Source organism: Aquarana catesbeiana, linkage group LG03, assembly GCF_042186555.1.
Source record: "Aquarana catesbeiana isolate 2022-GZ linkage group LG03, ASM4218655v1, whole genome shotgun sequence".
Taxonomy (NCBI): domain Eukaryota; kingdom Metazoa; phylum Chordata; class Amphibia; order Anura; family Ranidae; genus Aquarana; species Aquarana catesbeiana.
Window position 1 is genome coordinate 89,269,966 of NC_133326.1, and position 21,970 is coordinate 89,291,935.

At 41.2% G+C, this 21,970-nt stretch overlaps 1 protein-coding gene across 3 annotated transcripts in view; it reads left to right on the plus strand.

Moving 5' to 3' along the window:
* Positions 1 to 21,142, plus strand: part of LOC141131485 (tetratricopeptide repeat protein 24-like) — a 215,218-nt gene extending 194,076 nt beyond the window's left edge. For all 3 annotated transcript variants that reach the window (XM_073618810.1, XM_073618812.1, XM_073618811.1), the window contains one exon: positions 18,944 to 21,142. In XM_073618810.1, coding sequence (XP_073474911.1) covers positions 18,944 to 19,187 — 244 coding nt within the window. In that variant the 3' untranslated portion in view covers positions 19,188 to 21,142. The remainder of the gene's footprint in view (positions 1 to 18,943) is intronic.
* The last annotated feature ends 828 nt before the right edge of the window (positions 21,143 to 21,970 follow it).

Here is a 21,970-nt window from a genome sequence, read left to right on the forward strand (position 1 = left end):
CTATTTTTGGCTGCATTGAGTAATAATCCTCAGGTCTACAGGTTCCAGCAGACAACAGTAGATACCACCAACCAACCAATTAGGTTGGTTGGTGGAATCAGCTAACAACTGGCTAAATTCAATTTTTTTTGACTGACAACCATACCTCCCAACTTTCTGAAATGGGAACGAGGGACACCAATTAGAAAAAGTATGTAGGCATAGGACACCCCCCCCACCACGCCCCCCTTAAAGACAAATTGTACCAAAAAATGATTGGTTAAACCCACAAGTGTTTTTTTTTACCCCTACTATTCCTTTAGATTGGCTTTTGGTATGCATTTTATCAACTAAAGAGATCAGACCAAAATGAGGGACAAATGAGGAGGATAAAGGGACAAGGGGATTGTGTTCCAAATGAGGGACAGTCCCTCGAAATCAGGGACAGTTGGGAGCTATGTGACAACTCCTATTTTATCTGGCATTAGTTAACCACTGGAGGTGTGTGCCTCCTTTCTTAATCTTGTTCAATATTCTGTTTCAGACATCTCAATAGATACTGTACAGTGCACAAAATACAATATAGTATGGGCAATGCACCCACAATAAATACAAAACTTAAATAACAGTGTAATAGTGAACAAACAACGTATTGAGAAAGGGTGTGTTAGTGATTCTGCACAAATGGCTGAATAATTAAAGAATTGCTGCCTCTACAGATACAAACACCTAGGTGAACTACAAACTATGGTTGAGAAGGGTGTAGATGTGGCGTTGTTCACATGTTTTAAAGTGTAATGCCCTGTACACACGATAGGATTTTCCAATGGAAAATGTGTGATAGGACCTTGTTGTCAGAAATTCTGACCATGTGTGGGCTCCATCACACATTTTCCATAGGAATTTCCGACACACAAAGTTTGAGAGCTTGCTTTAAAATTTTCCGACAACAAAATCCGTTGTCGGAATTTCCGATTGTGTGTACACAGATCCGACGCACAAACTGCCATGCATGCTCAGAATAAATTAAGAGACGAAAGCTATTGGCTACTGCCCCATTTATAGTCCCGACGTACATCTTTTACATCACCGCGTTCAGTACGATCGTGTGTATGCAAGGCAAGTTTGATCCAACATCCGTCGGAAAAAATCCATGGATTTTGTTGTCGGAATTTCCAATCAATGTCCGACCGTGTGTACAGGGCATATGTGTTCCCAATGTGATAACTATTGCTGTAATAAATCTGAATGTGTAATAAATGCTGTGTAGAATAAACACTGCTCATATTAAAGTGACTAGTGCTGAAAGTAATATGCAAATGGATAAAAATTATAATAAGTTCAAAGTGACAAGTGCTCTTATTACTATTACTATTACTATTATCCTCCATACCTCCCACATGTAAAAGAAGAAAGCTCCCATAGTATAATATTGTTTTAAAAAAGATTTATTAAATCAAAGCAATGGAGATATACTCACATTTACATTATGTGTTAAAAGCAAGTAACAAAAAAAATGCAGGTAGCCGAGATAATCCACGATCCGCGGCTCTGACCGGAAGTGACGCAAAGACGTTCAGAAACTCTGCACTACGTGTTTCAGCATCAAGACGTCATATGGAGAGGCATGAAGGATCGTATATAGGAATAAAGCAAACCGTGGATCTCCAGAGTGCTGCACAGTGGCAGATACTGTGAATGCACAATACCCCTGTGTGGGGTGAAGATTTCCAGTGAGTGCATTTCCTACAGTGGCACTGTAAAGAGCACCAGCACAAATGATTGAAGAGCACCAGTGTCACTCTTTGAAGAGCACCTGCCACTTCTTGGGAAATAATTTTTTATGGAATTTTTTAAGGATTGAAGGACTGTGCACATATTTACAAGGACTATACTATTTAGTTACTATGTATTGAATTGAATTCAGCACATAGGAATAAGAGCACTTGTCACTTTGAACGTATTATAAATGTTAACCATTTGCATATTACTTCCAGCACTAGTCACTTTAATATGAGCAGTTTTTAATCTACACAGCATTTATTACACACTCTGGTTTATTACAGCAATAGTTAGCACATTGGGAACACATACACTTTAAAACATGTGAACAGCACCACATCTACACCCTTCTCAGACAACGTATTGACACAATGTCAAATCTTGAGGGCTAAAAGCCCAAAACTGAGGTGGCAGCATACACACAGAGCATAGAAATTGATATTTAAGCCAATACTGAGCAGTAGAGGTGTAATCAAACAATAAAGTCAATTATAATCATTGTGTTGAAAACTGAGAGGAAAGGAAATAGAAAGAAGGAAAGATTAGAGGAGTATGAGGTGGTGCTCTATGGGCACCCAGCATGGGTAGAAGCATGAGCGATGTCAATGCTAGAACAGTTCAGGACTCTAAAAGGGAGGCAACAAAGCCAGAGGGCAGAAATATCCACCCAGGGTTACCATATCTTTAAATGTTTAGGCACTCTGTCCAACAGAGTTGCCTCAATTTTCCTATGAATCATAGATTGGGTGATTCTGTGCTTAGTCTCAAGTATGCACATTTTTGGAGTTTTCCAAGGCTTTGCAATTGTTTGTTGAGACTTAGTTAAATCGTGTGTACAATGATTTAATAGGGCTAAGGCTGGGTCCAGGGTGATTGGCGTTTTGACAAGTGTGGAGATATGATAAACTTTAGCCAAAAGTGCTGCACAAGGGGATAAGTCCACCAAATGTGGACCTATGTCCCCAGCTTACTAAAGCCTCTAAAACAAGTGGAGAGGTGCATGGGAAGGTATTTAGTAATTCTTGCTGGGTACTAGGTACCTTCGGGTCAAAACTTTATAGTTGGTTTGAAGTGCTATTATGTTTTGGAAAGGACCATCTAGTCAACTCCCATATTGCAGCCCAATCCTCCTGTTGTAGGTGTATATTTTTTTATCAGATTCCAGAATATCTTGATCTTACAGTTCTTTAACTAGCATGTTTTGGAGGGAACTATCATGAGAGAAATAAGGAGACTGATTTTTCATTACGATGTGTGGGTTCTTCAAAAAGTTTCCACACTTTTTTAACTCTATTAAATATAAAAAAAATATAGAAACTTTTTGAAGACCCCTCATATAATAATTTCTCACTTCTTGCAGCATTTGTTGTTTTGGGTGTGTGGCTTAAATTAATGTTTTTTGGAAAATCTACCAGTGTATGGACACCTTTAAAACAGCAAGAAGTGAAATAATGGATCTGCCGTTCCTTGTTCAAACACTGTACCACACATACTGTGATCTGGTGAACAATTTCATGGTGAAAGGTTTGTTTCCTATCTAATGAGTGGAACAAGTACTAAGCTGACAACACATTTTGCAATCTGACAGTACAGATTGTAGTACAAGAGTTTCCGTAAACAATCATTTTGGCTTATACTCAGACAGGTCTTTGTCCTGCATTGTTGTAGGAAATTTTTAAGGATATTATACGGTCAGATTGCCATTTGTATAGCTATTTGAAAGGGTTTGTTTGTTTATTTTTTCTACCCTTACCCACACATCAAGTGTGGTTTACTTAAACATAAGCACATACACTATATTGTCAAAAGTATTGGGACACCTGCACACGCACATGAACTTTAATGGCCTGTAAGTCTGTAAGGTTTCATATTGAGTTGGCCCACCCTTTGCAGCTATAACAGCTTCAACTCTTCTGGGAAGGCTGTCCACAAGGTTTAGGAGCGTGTCTATGGGAATGTTTGACCATTCTTCCAGAAGCGCACTTGTGAGGTCAGGCACTGATGTTGGATGAGAAGGCCTGGCACGCAATCTCTGCTCTAATTCGTCCCAAAGGTGTTCAATCGGGTTGCAAGCCAGTCAGGTTCCTCCGCCCCAAACTTGCTCATCCATGTCTTTATGGACCTTGCTTTGTGCACTGGTCCAAATCATTTGGTGGAGGGAGAATTATGGTGTGGATTTGTTTTTCAGGGGTTGGGCTTGGCCCCTTAGTTCCAGTGAAGGGAACACTTAAGGCAAAGGCATACCAAGGAAGTTTGGACAATTTCATGATCCCAACTTTGTGGGAACATTTTGGGGATGGCCCCTTCATGTTCCAACATGACTGCGCACCAGTGCACTATATTGTCAATACTTTTGACAATATAATGTATGTCAAAAAACCCATTATGCAGAGAAACCCAAACTGTATTCCTTACAATATTTACTATATGCCTGGCAGATACCATTCACACTCCACTCCGCCTGGCATGCTATGGAGAGTACACTTCAGATCAAACCTATGCCAGCTAAATGGCAGCATATCTAAAACCAGATTATAATTTTCTCAAATTTTTGGGGTTCTACTTAATCACTGTTAGGAATTGTGCATGCACATCCCATGAAGAAACAAATACACCTAAAGTGCATTAAAGACAAAAAATATTAAATATGATTGAAAATAAAAACATTAAGTATCAGTAAAGACAAAAAACTGTCAAAAGCAAAAATGTCCAGATATGCTTGCTGTGGCCATTGTAAGCACATGTCCACAACTTAACGCACTGTTGCTTCGAGTGCATGTTCCAGTTATAAATATTTGCACTTATAAATGCTTTTTTGACTTGAACAACTTGACATTAAGGTCTTTTTTACCTGCTGTTTTGCATGTGTACATGCATTCCATTCATTGGTAAACTATTGTGATTTACTTTAAAAAAGAGAAGAGCAAACAGAAGCTTTGCTCAAACCATTGACGTGCATAACATGGCATGATCTGTATTGCAAAATAAATCCCTGGAAGTATGCTGTTTATTTGCCTAACCGCTGGGAACACTGACGTAAACATGACAATACCTAAACTTTTTATGTCATGTTTTTGTTTGATCACCTTTTCATGATAGCTTGCTTGATGACAATTCATTATGAGAGTAATGCAGAAGTCAATAAGTCAATTTGAGAATTATAGGTTGATTTACTAGGCTGTTCACTTTACAAGAACATTTTCCCTTAACTTAGTTAGGTGAGGTGAAAATCCACTTTGCAAAGAATATCCAATCATCATCAACCAGAGCTTCACCTTATTCACTAAGCAAAGGAATAATTCCATGGCAAAGTGAGAAGCCTATTTATCTTAGAGTAGTGAATCTCAGATAACCCTCTTAGGTGGCTACTGGTAACTACAAGCAAAATGAAGTGTCCATGATGTACCTTATTTGGCCTGATGAAAATCTAAAAACGATCAATCACACCTGACCCCAAACACTGTTTCCCAACTCCTGAGAGTGCATAACATTGTTAAAAACAGACCCATGTACAATGTAATTGAGATTAATGTAAATGACTACTTCGATTTTTTTATTTGATTCTAATATTTATTATATTTGAATTATATTTATAATATTTGATCCTTTCAGAAGTTAGTAGACGGTTTGGGATTCATCAACTTGTCTTACAGCAATGCAATGGTACACAGTAGTATTGAGAGAGATTGAAAAACCCAGATAGTATACCGATTTACTATACTACTGATTACAGCTTAAGTCATATATTTTTTCTTAATGTAGCACTGCAACAAAATAAAACCTGCCCCTGGCCACATCTTAAAAGTGTGTATGTTGTTAGTCAAAATCTGTCTCATCTCCAGTGATAAATCTGTTGCAGAACTTTGCTAAATTGTCTCAGTTCACTTCCCAGGAGTGCTTCGGTAAATGAGACACAGCTTGGGTGCGCGTTTTATTTCCTTGCCTATTTGCTTGATAAATCTCCATTAGCGTGTGAAGCCAGGGAATTGAAAGGCCAGCAACTGTTATATTTCTGACCCTGTCCCTGACACTCAAGCTAAAAACAGATAAATAAGGGGCAGAAAATTAATCTTTCATGAGTAAGCCTGGAGGGGCAGATAATTTAAGAGTAATTAATTTGGATTCTAGCATAAATCCAGTGGTGACCTGTTATGATTCAAATGTTACCTTGTCACCAGACCTCAGTGTTTAAAGTATAACTAAAGGCATTTTTTTTTTGTTTTGGATAGGGTGCAGAGGGATTAGAATGCTTGTCAATTTTTGCTGTCTGTGTCCCCGTTAAGGAGACTCACTCTCTCTATTTTTCCTGCTTACTATTATGCCCTGTACACACGGTCGGATTTTCTGACGGAAAATGTGTGATAGGACCTTGTTGTTGGAAATTCCGACCGTGTGTGGGCTCCATCACACATTTTCTATCGTAATTTCCGACACACAAAGTTTGAGAGCTTGCTATAAAATTTCCGATCATGTGTACACAAATCTGACGCACAAAGTGCCATGCATGCTCAGAATAAATTAAGAGATGAAAGCTATTGGCTACTGCCCCATTTATAGTCCCGGCGTATGTGTTTTACGTCACCGCGTTTAGAACGATCGGATTTTCCGACAACTTTGTGTGACCGTGTGTATGCAAGACAAGTTTGAGCCAACATCCGTCGAAAAAAATCAATAGATTTTGTTGTTGGAATGTCCGGTCAATGTCCGACCGTGTGTACAGGGCATTAGAGTGAAAGTAAAGAAAATCCCAAATATTGGGTTGTCCCCAGAAAAGTAATAGAGGGGAAATATTCCAATGAGGACACTAGTTCAGGTGACCTGGGGGTCCCCAAGGAATTCCCTTAATTTGCAGGGATTTGTTTGGCTCTGGGACAGGAAGTGAAGGTAAATCTCCCCAATGGGACAAAGATGGCAAAAAAATCTGACAGGGGTTATAACCCTCCCTTGTTCAAAATTTAAAAAAAAAAGTTTTGCCTATAGTTCTACTTTAATTCAAAGCCTTTCAACAATAGAGCATATTAAATAAGCAAATTTCTGCCACTGGGCGTTGAAACTTTTTTTTTTATGTTGAAGTTTTATTGACACATCGAGGCATGTCAGATCCTTGTCTCTGCCGTCCTCAGCTGCTCCTTCCTCCACTGCCACTATATCATATTTATGTAATAAATCTCAAAGTGGCATTGGTCAAAGAAGGTGACAACAGTAATGCCCACACGTGACTATCAGAGGTCACTTGAACATTTTAAAGACCCTCTCCAGGAAAATAAAAAAATACCCATTGCAGTTGCGCTGCCCCTGAACTGCAAGGAATAAATGCAGATTTAGATCTAGGGGGCCACAAAAAGTTACTTACCTGATCTGCTACCTTTCTGGCAGCCGGCATTTTCCTTTACTCCCCTACACTCTGGCGGTACTGTCTCTCACATCCAATGCAGGGCTATGAGCTCTGCATTGGACTTGATGATGTCAGAGGACCTGCAAAAGCTGGAGCATAAAAAAAGACAGCCTGGAGGAAGCCTGCAGAAGTGGAGAAACAGATAAGTAAAACTGCTTTTTGCTGCCCCTCACACCTAAACAAGCAGTTAACCCTTTGCAGACCCGGGGCACCCCCATGCAGGGGAGCATTTTTCTTTTCAACTGGAGTTCAGTATAAGTGTACACCCCTCACCCATGTGCACCCCTTCCTCTTTAATTGATCTACACTGAGCAAATATATAAATGCAACACTTTTGTGTTTACCCCTATTTTTCATGAGCTGAAAGAACTCAAAGATCTACGACTTTTTCTATGTACACAAAAGGCCTATTTATCTCAAATATTGTTCACAAATCTGTATAAATCGGTGTTAGTGAGCACTTCTCCTTTGCTGAGATAATCCATCCACCTCACAGGTGTGGCAAATCAAGATGCTGATTAGACAGCATGATTATTGCACAGGTGTGACTTAGGCTGGCCACAATAAAATGTCACTCTAAAATGTGCAGTTTAACTGTATGGGGGGGTCCGGTGGGTCCAAAAACCAGTCAATATCTGGTGTGATCACCATTTGCCTCCTTCGCATAGAGTTGATCAGGTTGTTGATTGTGGCCTGTGAAATGTTGGTCCATTCCTCTTCAATGGCTGTGCAAAGTTGCTGGATATTGGCAGGAACTGGAACACGCTGTTGTATACGCCGATCCAGAGCATCCCAAACATGTTTAATGGATGTCCATTGAGTATGCTGGCCATGCAAATTCTCTGAAATGCCTTTGGAGATGGCTTATAGTAGAGAAATAAACATTCAATTCAAGGACAACAGCTGCAGTCACCATGGCAATTGCACGCTCCTTCAAAACTTGCGACATCTGTGGCATTGTGTTGTGTGATAAAACTGCACATTTTAGAGTTGCCTTTCATTGTAGCCAGCCTAAGGCTCGGTTCACACAGGGGCAACCCGACTTACAGCGCGACTTTGCAAGGCGATTTGGAGGCAACTTTAGCGCAACTTCAGCGCGACTTTAACCCCCCTGGCGGTATTCCCGAGTCTGGCTCGGGGTGAGAATTTAGTACCAAAAGCGGTAACCCCGAGCCAGACTCGGGACCGCATCGCTGGATCCTGGAAGACGCGACTCACCTTGTCTCCGGGATCCCGCGATGTTCTCCCGCTGTGTTCGGCGGCCGGATCTTCCGCCCGATCCACTGTGTGCCCTGGCTTCCGTTCCCTGCGAGCGTAGCGACGCAGGGGGTGGAACCAGCGGCAAATTCAAAATGTATAAAGCACAAACACACTGACACATTGTAATCCTATTGGATTACATTACAAAATATAATAAATATTAAAAAATTGACCTCAGATTGCCCCCCAGTGCTTTGTCCAGTGCCCCTGCCTGCAGTTTTACTGTACTTTGTGTCTGGAAACTGCAGAGCGACCATGGCATCCAAAAAGCGCGCTTCAACATCAAAAGCGACATATGACCTGCTGGAAAACAGCGACAGCGAGACAGAATCGCTTGCAGATGTGAGTGATAGCGAATCATGGGGAAGTTCGTCATCAGGCACGGAAAGCGATTTCAGCGATGATCCTGCGACTTTGCCCAGCGATGTGCGGACTTGGTGCTCGATTGATTGCGGTACGGAGCACACAGCACCCCCAAGATTCCCGTTTACCGGAGCGCCTGGTATAAAAGTGGAGGTTGAAGATGACAGCCCCTTGGGATACCTCCAACTCTTTTTGACTGATGAGGTCATAGAAATAATTGTTACAGAGACCAATCGGTACCAGGAACAACAAGCTGCTATATCGCAGAGGTTTTCAAGGAGCAGAAAATGGGAACCAGTGACCAAGGAGGACATCTGGAAGTTTCTGGGCCTAATTATTCTCCAGGGAGTGGTGGGGAAATCCCTGCAAAAGTGGTACTGGACAACCAACAAAATGTTAGCCACTCCTTTTTTTGGCACCATAATGTCGGAATACAAATTTTCACTCATAATGAAATATCTGCATTTTCAAAATAATGACGAATTTGATGAGACTTCTCATCCAGCTCCAAAATTGAAAAAAATTTGGGACTTATATCAAATTATTCAGAAAAATTTCCAGCAGACCTATATACCAGACAGAGACGTCAGTATCGACGAAAGTCTTATGGCCTACAAAGGAAGACTTAGCTGGATACAGTACATAGCGTCTAAGAGAGCGCGATTCGGCATAAAATCATTCATGCTCTGTGAAGCCAGCACTGGTTATATATGGAATTCGGTCCTTTACACCGGGAAAGGGACGAAATTCCACGACAGATTCAGTCAATATGGAATGGCAACCGCTTCTGTTCTCACTTTGATTGAGCCATTGTTGAATCAGGGGTACTGTGTAACCACAGATAATTTTTATACTTCTCCAGAACTCTATGAGTTCCTTCTACAACACAAGACAGATGCTTACGGGACTGTTAGAGCTAACCGGCGTGACATGCCACCAACCTTTGCCAAAAAAAAGCTCAAGGCAGGAGAAATAGTTGCCTGGCAAAAAGGCAAAATGATGGCACTAAGATGGCGAGATAAAAAAGATGTGTGCCTAATGAGTACCATTCACAACACCTCTACTGTCATGGTACGTACAAAAGTTGGAAAAGATGTTATGAAACCTCAACTCGTAATGGACTACAACAACACAATGGGAGGTGTTGACAGAGCTGACCAGGCCATGACTTTTTACCCTGCTATGAGAAAGCAACAAAAAAAATATTATAAAAAAATCTTCAGGCATCTTCTTGAACAGTGCCTGTGGAACGCTTTCATTCTTCTAAAAAAAAAGAGTGACAGGCCTGTGATTCATGCAGACTTCGTTTGGAAAGTTGCAGAACTCATATTTCTGAAGCACCAAACACCAACCACTGTAAATCGATCTGGACGTCGTGCTGCTGGCGTTGTGAACCCGGAACGTCTGACAGGTTGACACTTTGTGGACCACATTCCACCAACAGAAAAGAAGGCAGCACCCACAAGGATGTGTGTGGTTTGCTGCTCTAAACGTGACGACACAGGAAGGAAAGTCAGAAAAGAAACCCGGTTCTACTGTCCTGACTGTGACGTCGGACTTTGCGCTGTACCCTGTTTTAAAATTTACCATACCCGAGACGTTTACTAAAAGCAATATGACTACTAATATTGCACTCTTGTTTGGCCAAAAAAAATGTCAGTGTTTTTGATTTATATTATTTACTAAAATTTATTGAATAAAAAGTATTATTACCATTATATTATTATTTGTTATTATTTATAGTTATTTATTATATTATAATTTATGATTTTGTGTTTCAAACTTTATCATACCCAGGATGTATACTAGACTCTTGTTTGGACAGATTTCAGTGAGTTATTCCTAAGAATTACAGGCCTACAATATAAAACGCCACATTTCCATGCAAAAATAATGGTACCGCTTTCAGCACCTAAAATCTGAAATAATCATACCGCCAGGGAGGTTAAGCAACTTACAACGCGACTTAAAGGTGCCTCCAGGACAGGTGACTTTGGCTGTGGCCAATCACAGAATAATCAGCTCTCTGGGAGGGAGGGGGTTTGCCTGGGTAAACTCATTTCTTTTCCTGTAAAGTCGCTTCAATATAGATGGAGATCCGACTTGGAGGCAACTTCCATTGAAATCTATGGGTACAAGTTGCCTAGAAGTCGCCTTGAAGTAGTACAGGAACCTTTTCTGAAGTCGTCTTCAGTAGTGTACATTAAGACAGCTCTCCCATTCACTTAAATGGAATTTATTATGTCCCGCGACTTGGGACAACTTGAGGTCTGACAAGTCGGATCCCAAGTTGTTGTAGTGTGAACCGGCACTAAGGCACACCTGTGCAATAATTATGCTGTCTAATCAGCATCTTGATATGCCACACCTGTGAGGTGGATGGATTACAAATCTGTATTAGGCCGGGTTCACAATGGTACCACACGACAGTCGTACCACTTTGGATCCAACTTTGCCCTGCGACTTGAAGTCCGACATGCGTCCGACTTCAATGAACAGGGATCCGACTTTGATCCCTGACAATACCAGGCACTGTGTCTGGTATGAATCTTTAGGGGGAACAGCATGCCAAATTTTAAAAAAGACTGGTATGGGTTCCCCCTCCAAGAGCATACCAGGCCCTTCAGTCTGGTATGGATTTCAGGGGAACCCCCACGCCAAAAATAATGGCGTTGGGGTCCCCCCAAAATCCATACCAGACCCTTACCCGAGCACACGGCCTAGCAGGACAGGGGGTGGGGATGAGCAAGACACCCCCCTAAACCGTACCAGGCTGCATGCCCTCAACATGGGGGGTGGCGCTTTGCCCATTTTGATGAGGACAAGGAACTCTTCCCGACAACCCTGGGAAAACATTTAATGCGACATGAGCTCCCAATGTCAGAGCATTTGTCGTACCAGTGTGAACCCAGCCTTACACTGCAATAACTGTGCTACCTACATAAATGCTAAGTCCACCTTTTGAAAAAAAAAAATTATTACACACCACATTTGCAGGAAAAAGTGTATTTATTATTTTTTGCATATGAGCCTGCAAAGCTTTGCAATGGCAGTTAGTGGATCACGGGGCGCACTGCATAGGTTCCTGCAGACTCTTCCTCCAGTTACCTATCCACACAGACTTTTGGTTACAGAACTGGAGGAAGTATCAATAGACTACAAGTGCAGTAATTACCACACTTGTGTTCAGTTAATAACTACAAGTCCCTTTGCAAAAGTGTCAGCTAGGACTTTTGTTCATTTGCAGATCTCTGGGAATGATTGAGCCATGCAGGCAGAGTCACCCACAGCAGTGCAAAAATTAAAAAGTAGCAAGAAGAGTGGCAATACTTTTGAAAAACCAGGAGCTGAATGAGTTCTTTGAACCTGTAGGTATGGCTGGATTAAAATAATTTGTTGTCTAAAAATTCACCAAGGGCGGAAAAAACATTTAAAAACCATCAACCCAGGGCCCTGCATTGATAAGTACAACATAACACTATAAAAATTGTTGCTATATACAGTATCTCACAAAAGGGAATACACCCTTCAGATTTTTGTAAATATTTTATTATATCTTTTCATGTGACAACACTGAAGAAATGACACTTTGTTACAATGTAAAGTAGTGAGTGTACAACTTGTATAACAATGTAAATTTGCTGTCCCCTCAAAATAACTCAAACAAGATATTTGGGGGGCACACCCTAAAAGATGCATTAAAGCTGATGCAGCCATAAGACCATACAGCAGAGCAAAATATTACAGTGCACACATGCAAAAAAGACATTTACCTCCAGCAGGGCTAGTTTAAAACACCACTTTAAAAAAATATTTTCAAAAAATATGGGGATTTGGTCACATCATATTGCTATATGGTGCTAAGCCCACTTACTGCGTCAAAGTACCCCATGATTAGTGGGTCCTACACTATCCATGGATTGGGAAATCCCGCTTCTCTGAACCATGAGAGCAATACACTCTTCTATATGGGAGAACTTTGAGGTCTCCACCCATGACACAAGTGGACACTAATGAGAGGTACTTAATGAAAGAGTGGGGTGCTCCTCACCCAAAAGGATTTGGTCAGAATCCATACAATAGACAAACAAGATATTTGGGGGGCACACCCTAAAACACTGAAGAAATGACACTTTGTTACAATGTAAAGTAGTGAGTGTACAACTTGTATAACAATGTAAATTTGCTGTCCCCTCAAAATAACTCAAACAAGATATTTGGGGGGGCACACCCTAAAAGATGCATTAAAGCTGGTGCAGCCATAAGACCATACAGCAGAGCAAAATAATACAGCGCACACATGCAAAAAAGACATTTACCTTCAGCAGGGCTAGTTTAAAACACCTAGACAATTTTAAAAAATATTATCAAAAAATATGGGGATTTGGTCACACCATATTGCTGTATGGTGCTAAGCCCACTTACTGCGTCAAAGTACCCCATGATTAGTGGGTCCTACACTATCCATGGATTGAGAGATCCTGCTTCTCTGAACCATGAGAGCAATACACTCTTCTATATGGGAGAACTTTGAGGTCTCCACCCATGACACAAGTGGACACTAATGAATCAAAATAACTCAACACACAGCCATTAATGTCTAAACCACTGGCAACAAAAGTGAGTACACCCCTTAGTGAAAATGTCCAACTTGGGCCCAAAGTGTCAATATTTTGTATGGCCAGCACTGCCTTAACCCTCTTGGGCATGGAGTTCACCAGAGCTTCACAGGTTGCCACTGGAGTCCTCTTACACTCCTCCAGGACGACATCACGGAGCTGGTGGATGTTAGAGACATTGCGCTCCTCCACCTTCCATTTGAGGATGCCCCACAGATGCTCAATAGGGTTTAGGTCTGGAGACATGCTTGGCCAGTCCATCACCTTTACCCTCAGCTTCTTTAGCAAGGCAGTGGACATTATGGAGGTGTGTTTTGGGTCGTTATCATGTTGGAATACTGCCCTGCCGCCCAGCCTCCGAAGGGAGAGGATCATGCTCTGCTTCAGTATGTCACAGTACATGTTGGCATTCATGATTCACTCAATGAACTGTAGATCCCCAGTGCCAGCAGCACTCATGCAGCCCCCGACCATGACACTCCCACCACCATGCTTGACTGTAGGCAAGACACACTTGTCTTTGTACTCCTCACCTGGTTGCTGCCACACACGATTGACACCATCTGAACCAAATAGGTTTATCTTGGTCTCATCAGACCACAGGACATGGTTCCAGTAATCCATGTCCTTAGTCTGCTTGTCTTCAGACAACTGTTTGCGGGCTTTCTTGTGCAACATCTTTAGAAGAAGCTTCCTTCTGGGAGGACAGCCATGCAGACCAATTTGATGCAGTGTGCGGTGTATGGTCTGAGCACTGACAGGCTGACCCCCTCACCCCTTCAACCTCTGCAGCAATGCTGGCAGCACTCATACGTCTATTTCCCAAAGACAACCTCTGGATATGACGCTGAGCATGTGCACTCAACTTCTTTGGTCGAATATTGCGAGGCCTGTTCTGAGTGGAACCTGTCCTGTTAAACCACTGTATGGTCTTAGCCACTGTGCTGCAGCTCAGTTTCAGAGTCTTGGCAATCTTTCCTATAGCCTAGGCCGTCTTTATGTAAAGCAACAATTCTTTTTTTCAGATCCTCAGAGAGTTCTTTGCCCTTAGGTGCCATATTTAATTTCCAGTGACCAGTATGAAATGAGTGAAAGCGATAACACCAAATTTAACACACCTGCTCCCCATTTACACCTGAGACCTTGTAACACTAACGAGTCACATGACACCAGGGAGGGAAAATGGCTAATTGGGCCCAATTTGGAAATTGTCACTTAGGGGTGTACTCACTTTTGTGGCCAGCGGTTTAGACATTAATGGCTGTGTGTTGAGTTATTTTGAGGGGACAGCAAATTTACACTGTTATACAAGCTGTACACTCACTACTTTACATTGTAGCAAAGTGTAATTTCTTCAGTGTTGTCACATCAGTTGTCACATGAAATGATATAATAAAATATTGACAAAAATATGAGGGGTGAGATACTGTATATATATATATATATATATATATATATATTCATTTTAGAATCAGCTTGCTGGGATCTTGTGGTATAGTTGTTTACCTACAATGCCTTTTTGCTGAACTAACTTGCTAGAATGCATGATAAACTTTTTTTAAGTTTATCATTGCTTGTTGCAATCACTTTGCTGGGGCTAATTACATTTTCTACTTAGGGCTCTTTCCCCTGATCCTTGCTGAGCAGGCAGATGACAAGTCTGTGTCCACTCCTTTTTGCAGAGCAGACACGGACACAGCCTGCTTTCCTCTATGGGTGGTCAGATGTAAATCAACCGCCTGTCCATTTACACCCAACTGTCATCCGATCCGCCAGGTAGATGGGGAACCCCTATCCGTTTTTTTTTAAGGGATAGGATCAGATGTCGGCGGGTATAAACGGACACAAGTCCCTTTACATCCGTCGTTCCAAAGAGGACAATGGATGGTCTGATCGGGTCTGCCTAAAAAACTGACAGGAGGACCAAATCGGTCTACCCATGTAATAGGGGCCTTAGCCTTGTGATTCATTTGCTGATTGATACTACACTGGTCTGTTGGAACCTATCATACACTTGTTGGTATGCAAGTTTTGTTTGCTCTGAGTGCAGATCATCAGTTTTCTGATCTGCATGTTTGTTCTACATGTTTGTTTATTGCACATTGATAGCAAAGATTATCCATTAACCATTAAACCTTTGGAATATAATATACTAGCCTCTGTCCCTAATATGTAATAAACAGCAGAAAAGAGAAATTGGACTTTGTATGAGGAATGTCACTGAATGGATACCTTATTTACATCATTATTAGAATTATTTATTTAATAACAAATCACATTTGCAAAGAGTGTCAATCTGTGATGCAGAACACAATGTACTATGATACACTTGTAAGAATATATGGTTATTATACAAAATAAAATACAACATAGTTAGCGGTACAATTACATAACACCCATACAGTCATAAAAGTTCAATGAACATAAACAATTGCTCATGGTGAGCCAAACTTGTCTGGGCATCAGTTTGATGTATACTCGACGCATGTTTCATGGCTCATGCCATTCATCAGGAGTAAAATGCTCTGAAATTAAACCAATGATATATATAAATATAGGATACCTTTTAAACAGAGAACAGTCTCTTAAAATAAAGGTCTATGACTTACGATACAGCCCAATGGTAACGCCCAGCCTATGTCCAAAGGAAGACAGGGGACAGGGATGATGATCTCCCCTGGGGCTGAGGTGAGAAATCCCATCCAGACCAGAGACTGCTGCCAGGTGAAGACCAGGCGGCCATGTGAATCAGGTGTATGCTTAACAGTCCAACTGCTCTGCAAGGATATGAAGATGGAATCATGTGAAATGAATGTATTAATGAATGGGGTGAACCTACACCTGTAAGTGAAGTGATGAATGGTGGTTGTTTAGAGATTTTTAGTTTATTACTATTTTAAGTGATAAAAGTTTCTGAAAATATATGAAACACATGAATGTTATAATGTAATTGTAATGTTAGTTTCTGAAGGTCACAGAAAGCACGCTGACAGGGGACAGAGAGAAGTGGTTTTGCTGTGTACCTCTAATCTGAGTTACTATGTCAGGACAATGGGTGGAGTTATGTAACTTAACTATAGACTCAAGCCATATAAGCATATATGCAAGAATGGGTGTTACTCTAGTGAAATTCTGACATAACATTATGAAACAGTATAAGAATCCAAGAGGGTTGAATGGCTAGGTAGGAAGAGAGGGGAGGAAGAAAGGGAAGGAACCCTACACTATGGAGAATGTAACATCTGATAGCTCTTCCTCCTTCTGAAGCCATCACCATACCATATGTTACCAGATGTCACTATGTAAGTCTTGTCTTTGCTTATCTTTCTGAAAAATAAATAACTTTACTTGAAGTATTGAACGAACTAAGGATTCTTCAATTTCTACTATGAAACAAATTCCTAACATTTTGGTGGAGATGTGGCCTTGGATAAAGACAGACACACTTCTCCTTCACACACCCATTGGGAGAGATGGCACAGACATATTTACACAAAAAGTTTGATTTTCATCCAGAAACGCCCTTAAGATAGAAGAATATTAGATATTATTATATTCTTCAGTGGTGATATCTGCAGTGATATGAAGTGTGAAGTAGCTAGATGAACTACAGCCAGGGAAAATGTGTATACATTTACCCACAAAGAATAAAACCAAAACCACTATGTAATGGTGGACTGTGAATGTGAAACTAAAATGAACCCATAAAGTGTTGTAGTGGGTATGAGTGAAACTCAATTACCTTGTGTATAATTCTGTGGCCATAGGCCCGTGTGAAATGGTCAGCTGGCCACCCCGAGCAGCTTAAATATCCCCGATAAAGGGCAGATCCCCACCAACATCGTGAAACTAGGTGGAAAGAGGGAATCTGCTCCATGCTCAGGCGTATTAACGAACTGAGCAGGGCATCCAATCATGATGCCGATGCATAGGAGGCAAAGTCCCGCCCCCAGCCTGTTTAGGGGGGTAGTGGGGGAAGGGGAGACTGCTATGCATCGCAGCCCCGGGGTAAGAAAGCCACCCCATCACCCCCCCCTCCCCCGGCAAGGGGGCTCATCCAGGGCCGAAGAAAGTACACTATATTGCATCCTATATACTATGTCTAATACCTCTCTATTCCAGCAATAAAAGCCAGGATGTATGACTATAGATATATATAGCGATTTAAAAGTTTTAAAGAAAAAAAAGTTGGAATATAATGTGTGCCCCTATATACTTTGAAACCATCATTTCATGCATATACCATCATTTGGTGCTATTATTTAATACCACCAATTGCAGGTACAAACACCAGCCATTTCAATTTGCATTTAGTTGGAACTTTCATCATTATTTTATCCTATTCTATTCTATTTATTATCATATAATCCATTAGCAGGTGGAATGGTGCATTAATCAGTTACTGCTTGGTTCTACAAGTTAGGGAACTACAATGATTCATCACCTATGTTGCAATTGGATGATGAATATCAAGTATCCTTACATTACGATGTCTTTATATGTAAGTGCATTCAGTGTGGATGCCTGGAACCTTATATATGTAGCGTTACCTTGGGATAAGGTCCCTGTCTCGGGTTCTGTTAGGGCAGCAGCCAGGCAAACAGCATTTTCACATACTGATTCAGTAAACACAGCCCATAAGAGTTGCCTTTTTGAAGTTTTATTGCAGCATTAACTTGGATGGGTTCAGGTAGTTGTGGGGTACTCCACATTACTAACTGGAATAATGAGGAAACTCTTCCTTGTAGTAGCTCTACTGAACAGTCCCTTAAGCAATGGGACATTAAGTGGACAGCACTGGGGCACCAATAGCAATGACCCAGGCCAGGCAAGCCTTGTATTTCATGCAGCAGGGGTGATAAAACCAAACAGTCACTGAAGTTTGTTCGCCCTTTAGGTCAATACTCACAGTATCCTTTCAGCATAGAATGCAACTCTGATTCCAGCAGACAGGCTCCCCCTGTGAACTCTCTAGGCAGGTCTTCAGTGGCACCTCTCTGAAATACTTAAAAGGGTTTGTGGCCGTGCAGGCCCTTTCAGCAAAGGTTAAGATCCTGATGAACAGGCTGGACCTTCAGCAATACAGCCATGAAGGCAGGCAGCCCCTTCCTGGTTGGAAACTTCTCCCTCTGGACAAGAACCAAGGCCTCTGGGATACAGACTATATATACATTCCCCAACCACCATCTGGACAAACCTCTCCAGGGATTGGCTGGGGCTGCATAAATATTTAAGCTGCCTATGTAACCCCCACCAACTATATTCTGGAATACAGGAAACAGGGGTATGCAGCCAGACTAGCAGCCTGAAGAACCCAGAGCAGTCTAAAGTAATCAATTCTTTTCTGCTGATTACAGGAGAGCCTAAACTAAACTTGCCTAACCAAAAAAAACCCAAAAACTAGCAGCCTAGCAGGAGGGTGCTATATGTAGCTGACAAATATTTAAATAGACTGTAATCCTAAATACAGTAAATATAAAACTATGCATTCACGGTATTGTTGAAAATATACTATAACCAACATGTCTTACACATTTTTCTGCAGTGATGTAGGCCACACAGAACAGAGTGGACAAGAAGAAGATAATAACGAAGATAGTGATTTGGAAGAACTATTAAACGGCGACGATCATGACGTTGAAAAAATATTGCAAGAAAAAGATTGCGAAAAGGAAAAAACATTAGAAGACCTTGACCAGGACGAAAGTTTACAAGAAGAGGATGGTGCACCAGGAGAGACTGTGCAAGCACAAGACAAGAAGACCACACGAATATGCACAGTGTCCTAAGAAAAGCACTGGTGATATAATGTTCCGCAATGAGGACTTTTAGGTTTCATATCTTCTAAATCTTTATTTTACTAGTTTTATCATATGCTATGAGCTTAATTTCTTTATATGTACATTAAAACCCAATGCAACCCATCAAAGGTGGTTATATATAGAGGAGAGGACAATTGTAATTGAGAATGCCTAATTTTAGACTAATATTTGCAGATCTAGATTTAAACCATGTAAAGTATTTTTAAATATTTTTTTCTGCTAAAAAAGGTGCTTACAATGGCATTTAAACACAGCAATAAAAAAAATGAAGAAAATAAAAATAAACATGTTAACATGCTGCAGCATTTATTAAATAGCAGCAAGTTATATAAATATGATATAGTCATGTGAAAAATGAAAAGATAAGTTCACCTTTGTAAATTCGGATAATAAATGCACACCTCTTTCACTGTTTTTTTTTTTTTTTACTAGGAGCCTGCAAAGCATTGCACCCGTGATCAGCAAATCGCAGGTACAATGCAGAGCCCCTGCAGACTGTCAGTATAAGCTGGCTGCTCACACCTCATACGAGCAAGCGGTTACACACTAACAGGAAGCATCAATGAACTACCTAGAGTGCTCAACAGTGCCCTGGCAATTAATTGAGAACTACAAGCCAACAACCACAAAGTTTGTGGGTACTTGTAGTTCTCCCATTCACAGAACTCAGTGAATGAATGACATGTCCAGGTGGGCAGAACCCTGCATGGCTGCGTGTTTTTAAAATTGTGAAAGCGAGTGCGAGAAGATCCCCTGATCACTGCCACAATGGGAGATGGGGGGGTTAATTATAAGGAAGGGCAATCCTGCACCACCTAGTAATACTCCTTGTGCTACAATCACCAATGTCAACTGTGAAGGCTGCAGACAAAATAATGTGTTCCCACACACCCTCTAAAGCCTCATACACATGATTGGATTGTTGGCCAACAAAGCCATGGACTTTTGTCCGAAGGATGTTGGCCTAAACTTGTCTTGCATACACACGGCACACAATTGTTGGCCAACAATCACAAACGTGGAGATGTACTACATGTTTTTTCAGCTCTTTAGCGCCACCCTTTGGGCTCCTTCTGCTAATTTCATGTTAGTAGAAGTTTGGTGAGTGTTGATTCGCGCTTTTCATTTCGCGCTTTTCATTTTGTGCTTTTCAGTTTGTTTCTGAACAACCGTTCGTCAACCAGACATATTGCGGCATCGGAGGAGATAACGTGTTATTTATTATTGGCCTTGGTGTTATTGCTTTGGCATTATTTTTTTGGTTGATCAATGATTTGATTTGGTATATTTTCTAAATTATTGGATGCATAGAATGCACTTTTTGGTTAAAGTGACACTAAAGGTTCGATTTTTATTTTTTAAAAATAACAAACATGTCATACTTACCTCCACTGTGCAGCTTGTTTTGCACAGAGTGGCCCGAATGGCGTTAGTGGGGTCCCCCGGATGCTCTCCTAGCTCCTCCCCGTCTTAGATAACCCCCTGGGAGAAGCACTCTCCCGGGGGGGTTACCTTGCGAATGCCCTCCCGAATCCTGCATTCGGCATCCATAGCCGCCAAGTGTAGGACTCGGCCCCGCCCCCCGGTGCCTGCATCATTGGATTTGATTGACAGCAGCGCGATCCAATGGCTGCGCTGCTATCAATCTATCCAATGAAGAGCCGAGAAGAGCCGAGAAGCCCGGGCAACGATCAAGCGCGGGATCGAGCGCGGGACTTTTGAGGGCTCAGGTAAGTAAACCGGGGGCTGGGGGGCCGGTAATCATCAGATGGGATTGGGTTTTTTCACCTTAATGTATAGGATGCATTAATGTTAAAAAACATGAACCTTTACAACCCCTTTAAGTTCTATTGGCAGATAGCATGTCCAATTTTATTTGTTTTCTTTTTTTAATGCACAATAAAAAAAAATGTGTAGAATAATACGTGGCTATGTGTTTTACTTCAAATGACAGTTTGGGAGTAGGCAGTTACATTTAAAAAAATAGAATGTAAAATTTACAAGGGACACCAACATAGTTGTATCTTTGATCTTAAAAACTACGGGATAATGGTGTTGTGGTAACTTGCCCAAATAAAAAAAAAAGCATAATAATATTATTCTTATAATCACTAGAAAAAAAAAGCCTTTGAAAATTTGTTTGCGATAACTCCATCAGTATCACCAGCAAAGCAGCTTCATTATTATCCCATTAACCACTTGCTTACTGGGCACTTAAACCCCCCTCCTGTCCAGACCAATTTTCAGCTTTTAGCGCTGTCGCACTTTGAATGACAATTGGCGCGATCATACAACACTGTACTCAAATGGAATTTTTATCATTTTTTCCCACAAATAGAGTTTTCTTTTGGTGGTATTTGATCACCTCTGTGGTTTTTATTTTTTGTTAAAAAAAATTGAAAAAGACCGAATTTAAAAAAAAAAAAATGTATTTTTTTATATTTTGTTATAAAATTTTGCAAACGGGTAATTTTTTTCCTTCATTGATGTATACTGATGAGGCGGCACTGATGGGCACCAACCAATAGGTGGCAGTGATGGGCACTGATGGGTGGCAATAATGGGCACTGATTGCTTACACTGATGGCAGCACTGCTAGGTGGCACTGATTGGCACCACTGGTGGGTATTGATAGGTGGCACTTGTGGGCATTGATAGGTGGCACTTGTGGGCATTGATAGGTGGCACTGCTGGGCACTGTGGGCACTGACAGGTGGCAAAGGCAGGTGGCACTGGAAAGCACAGATGAG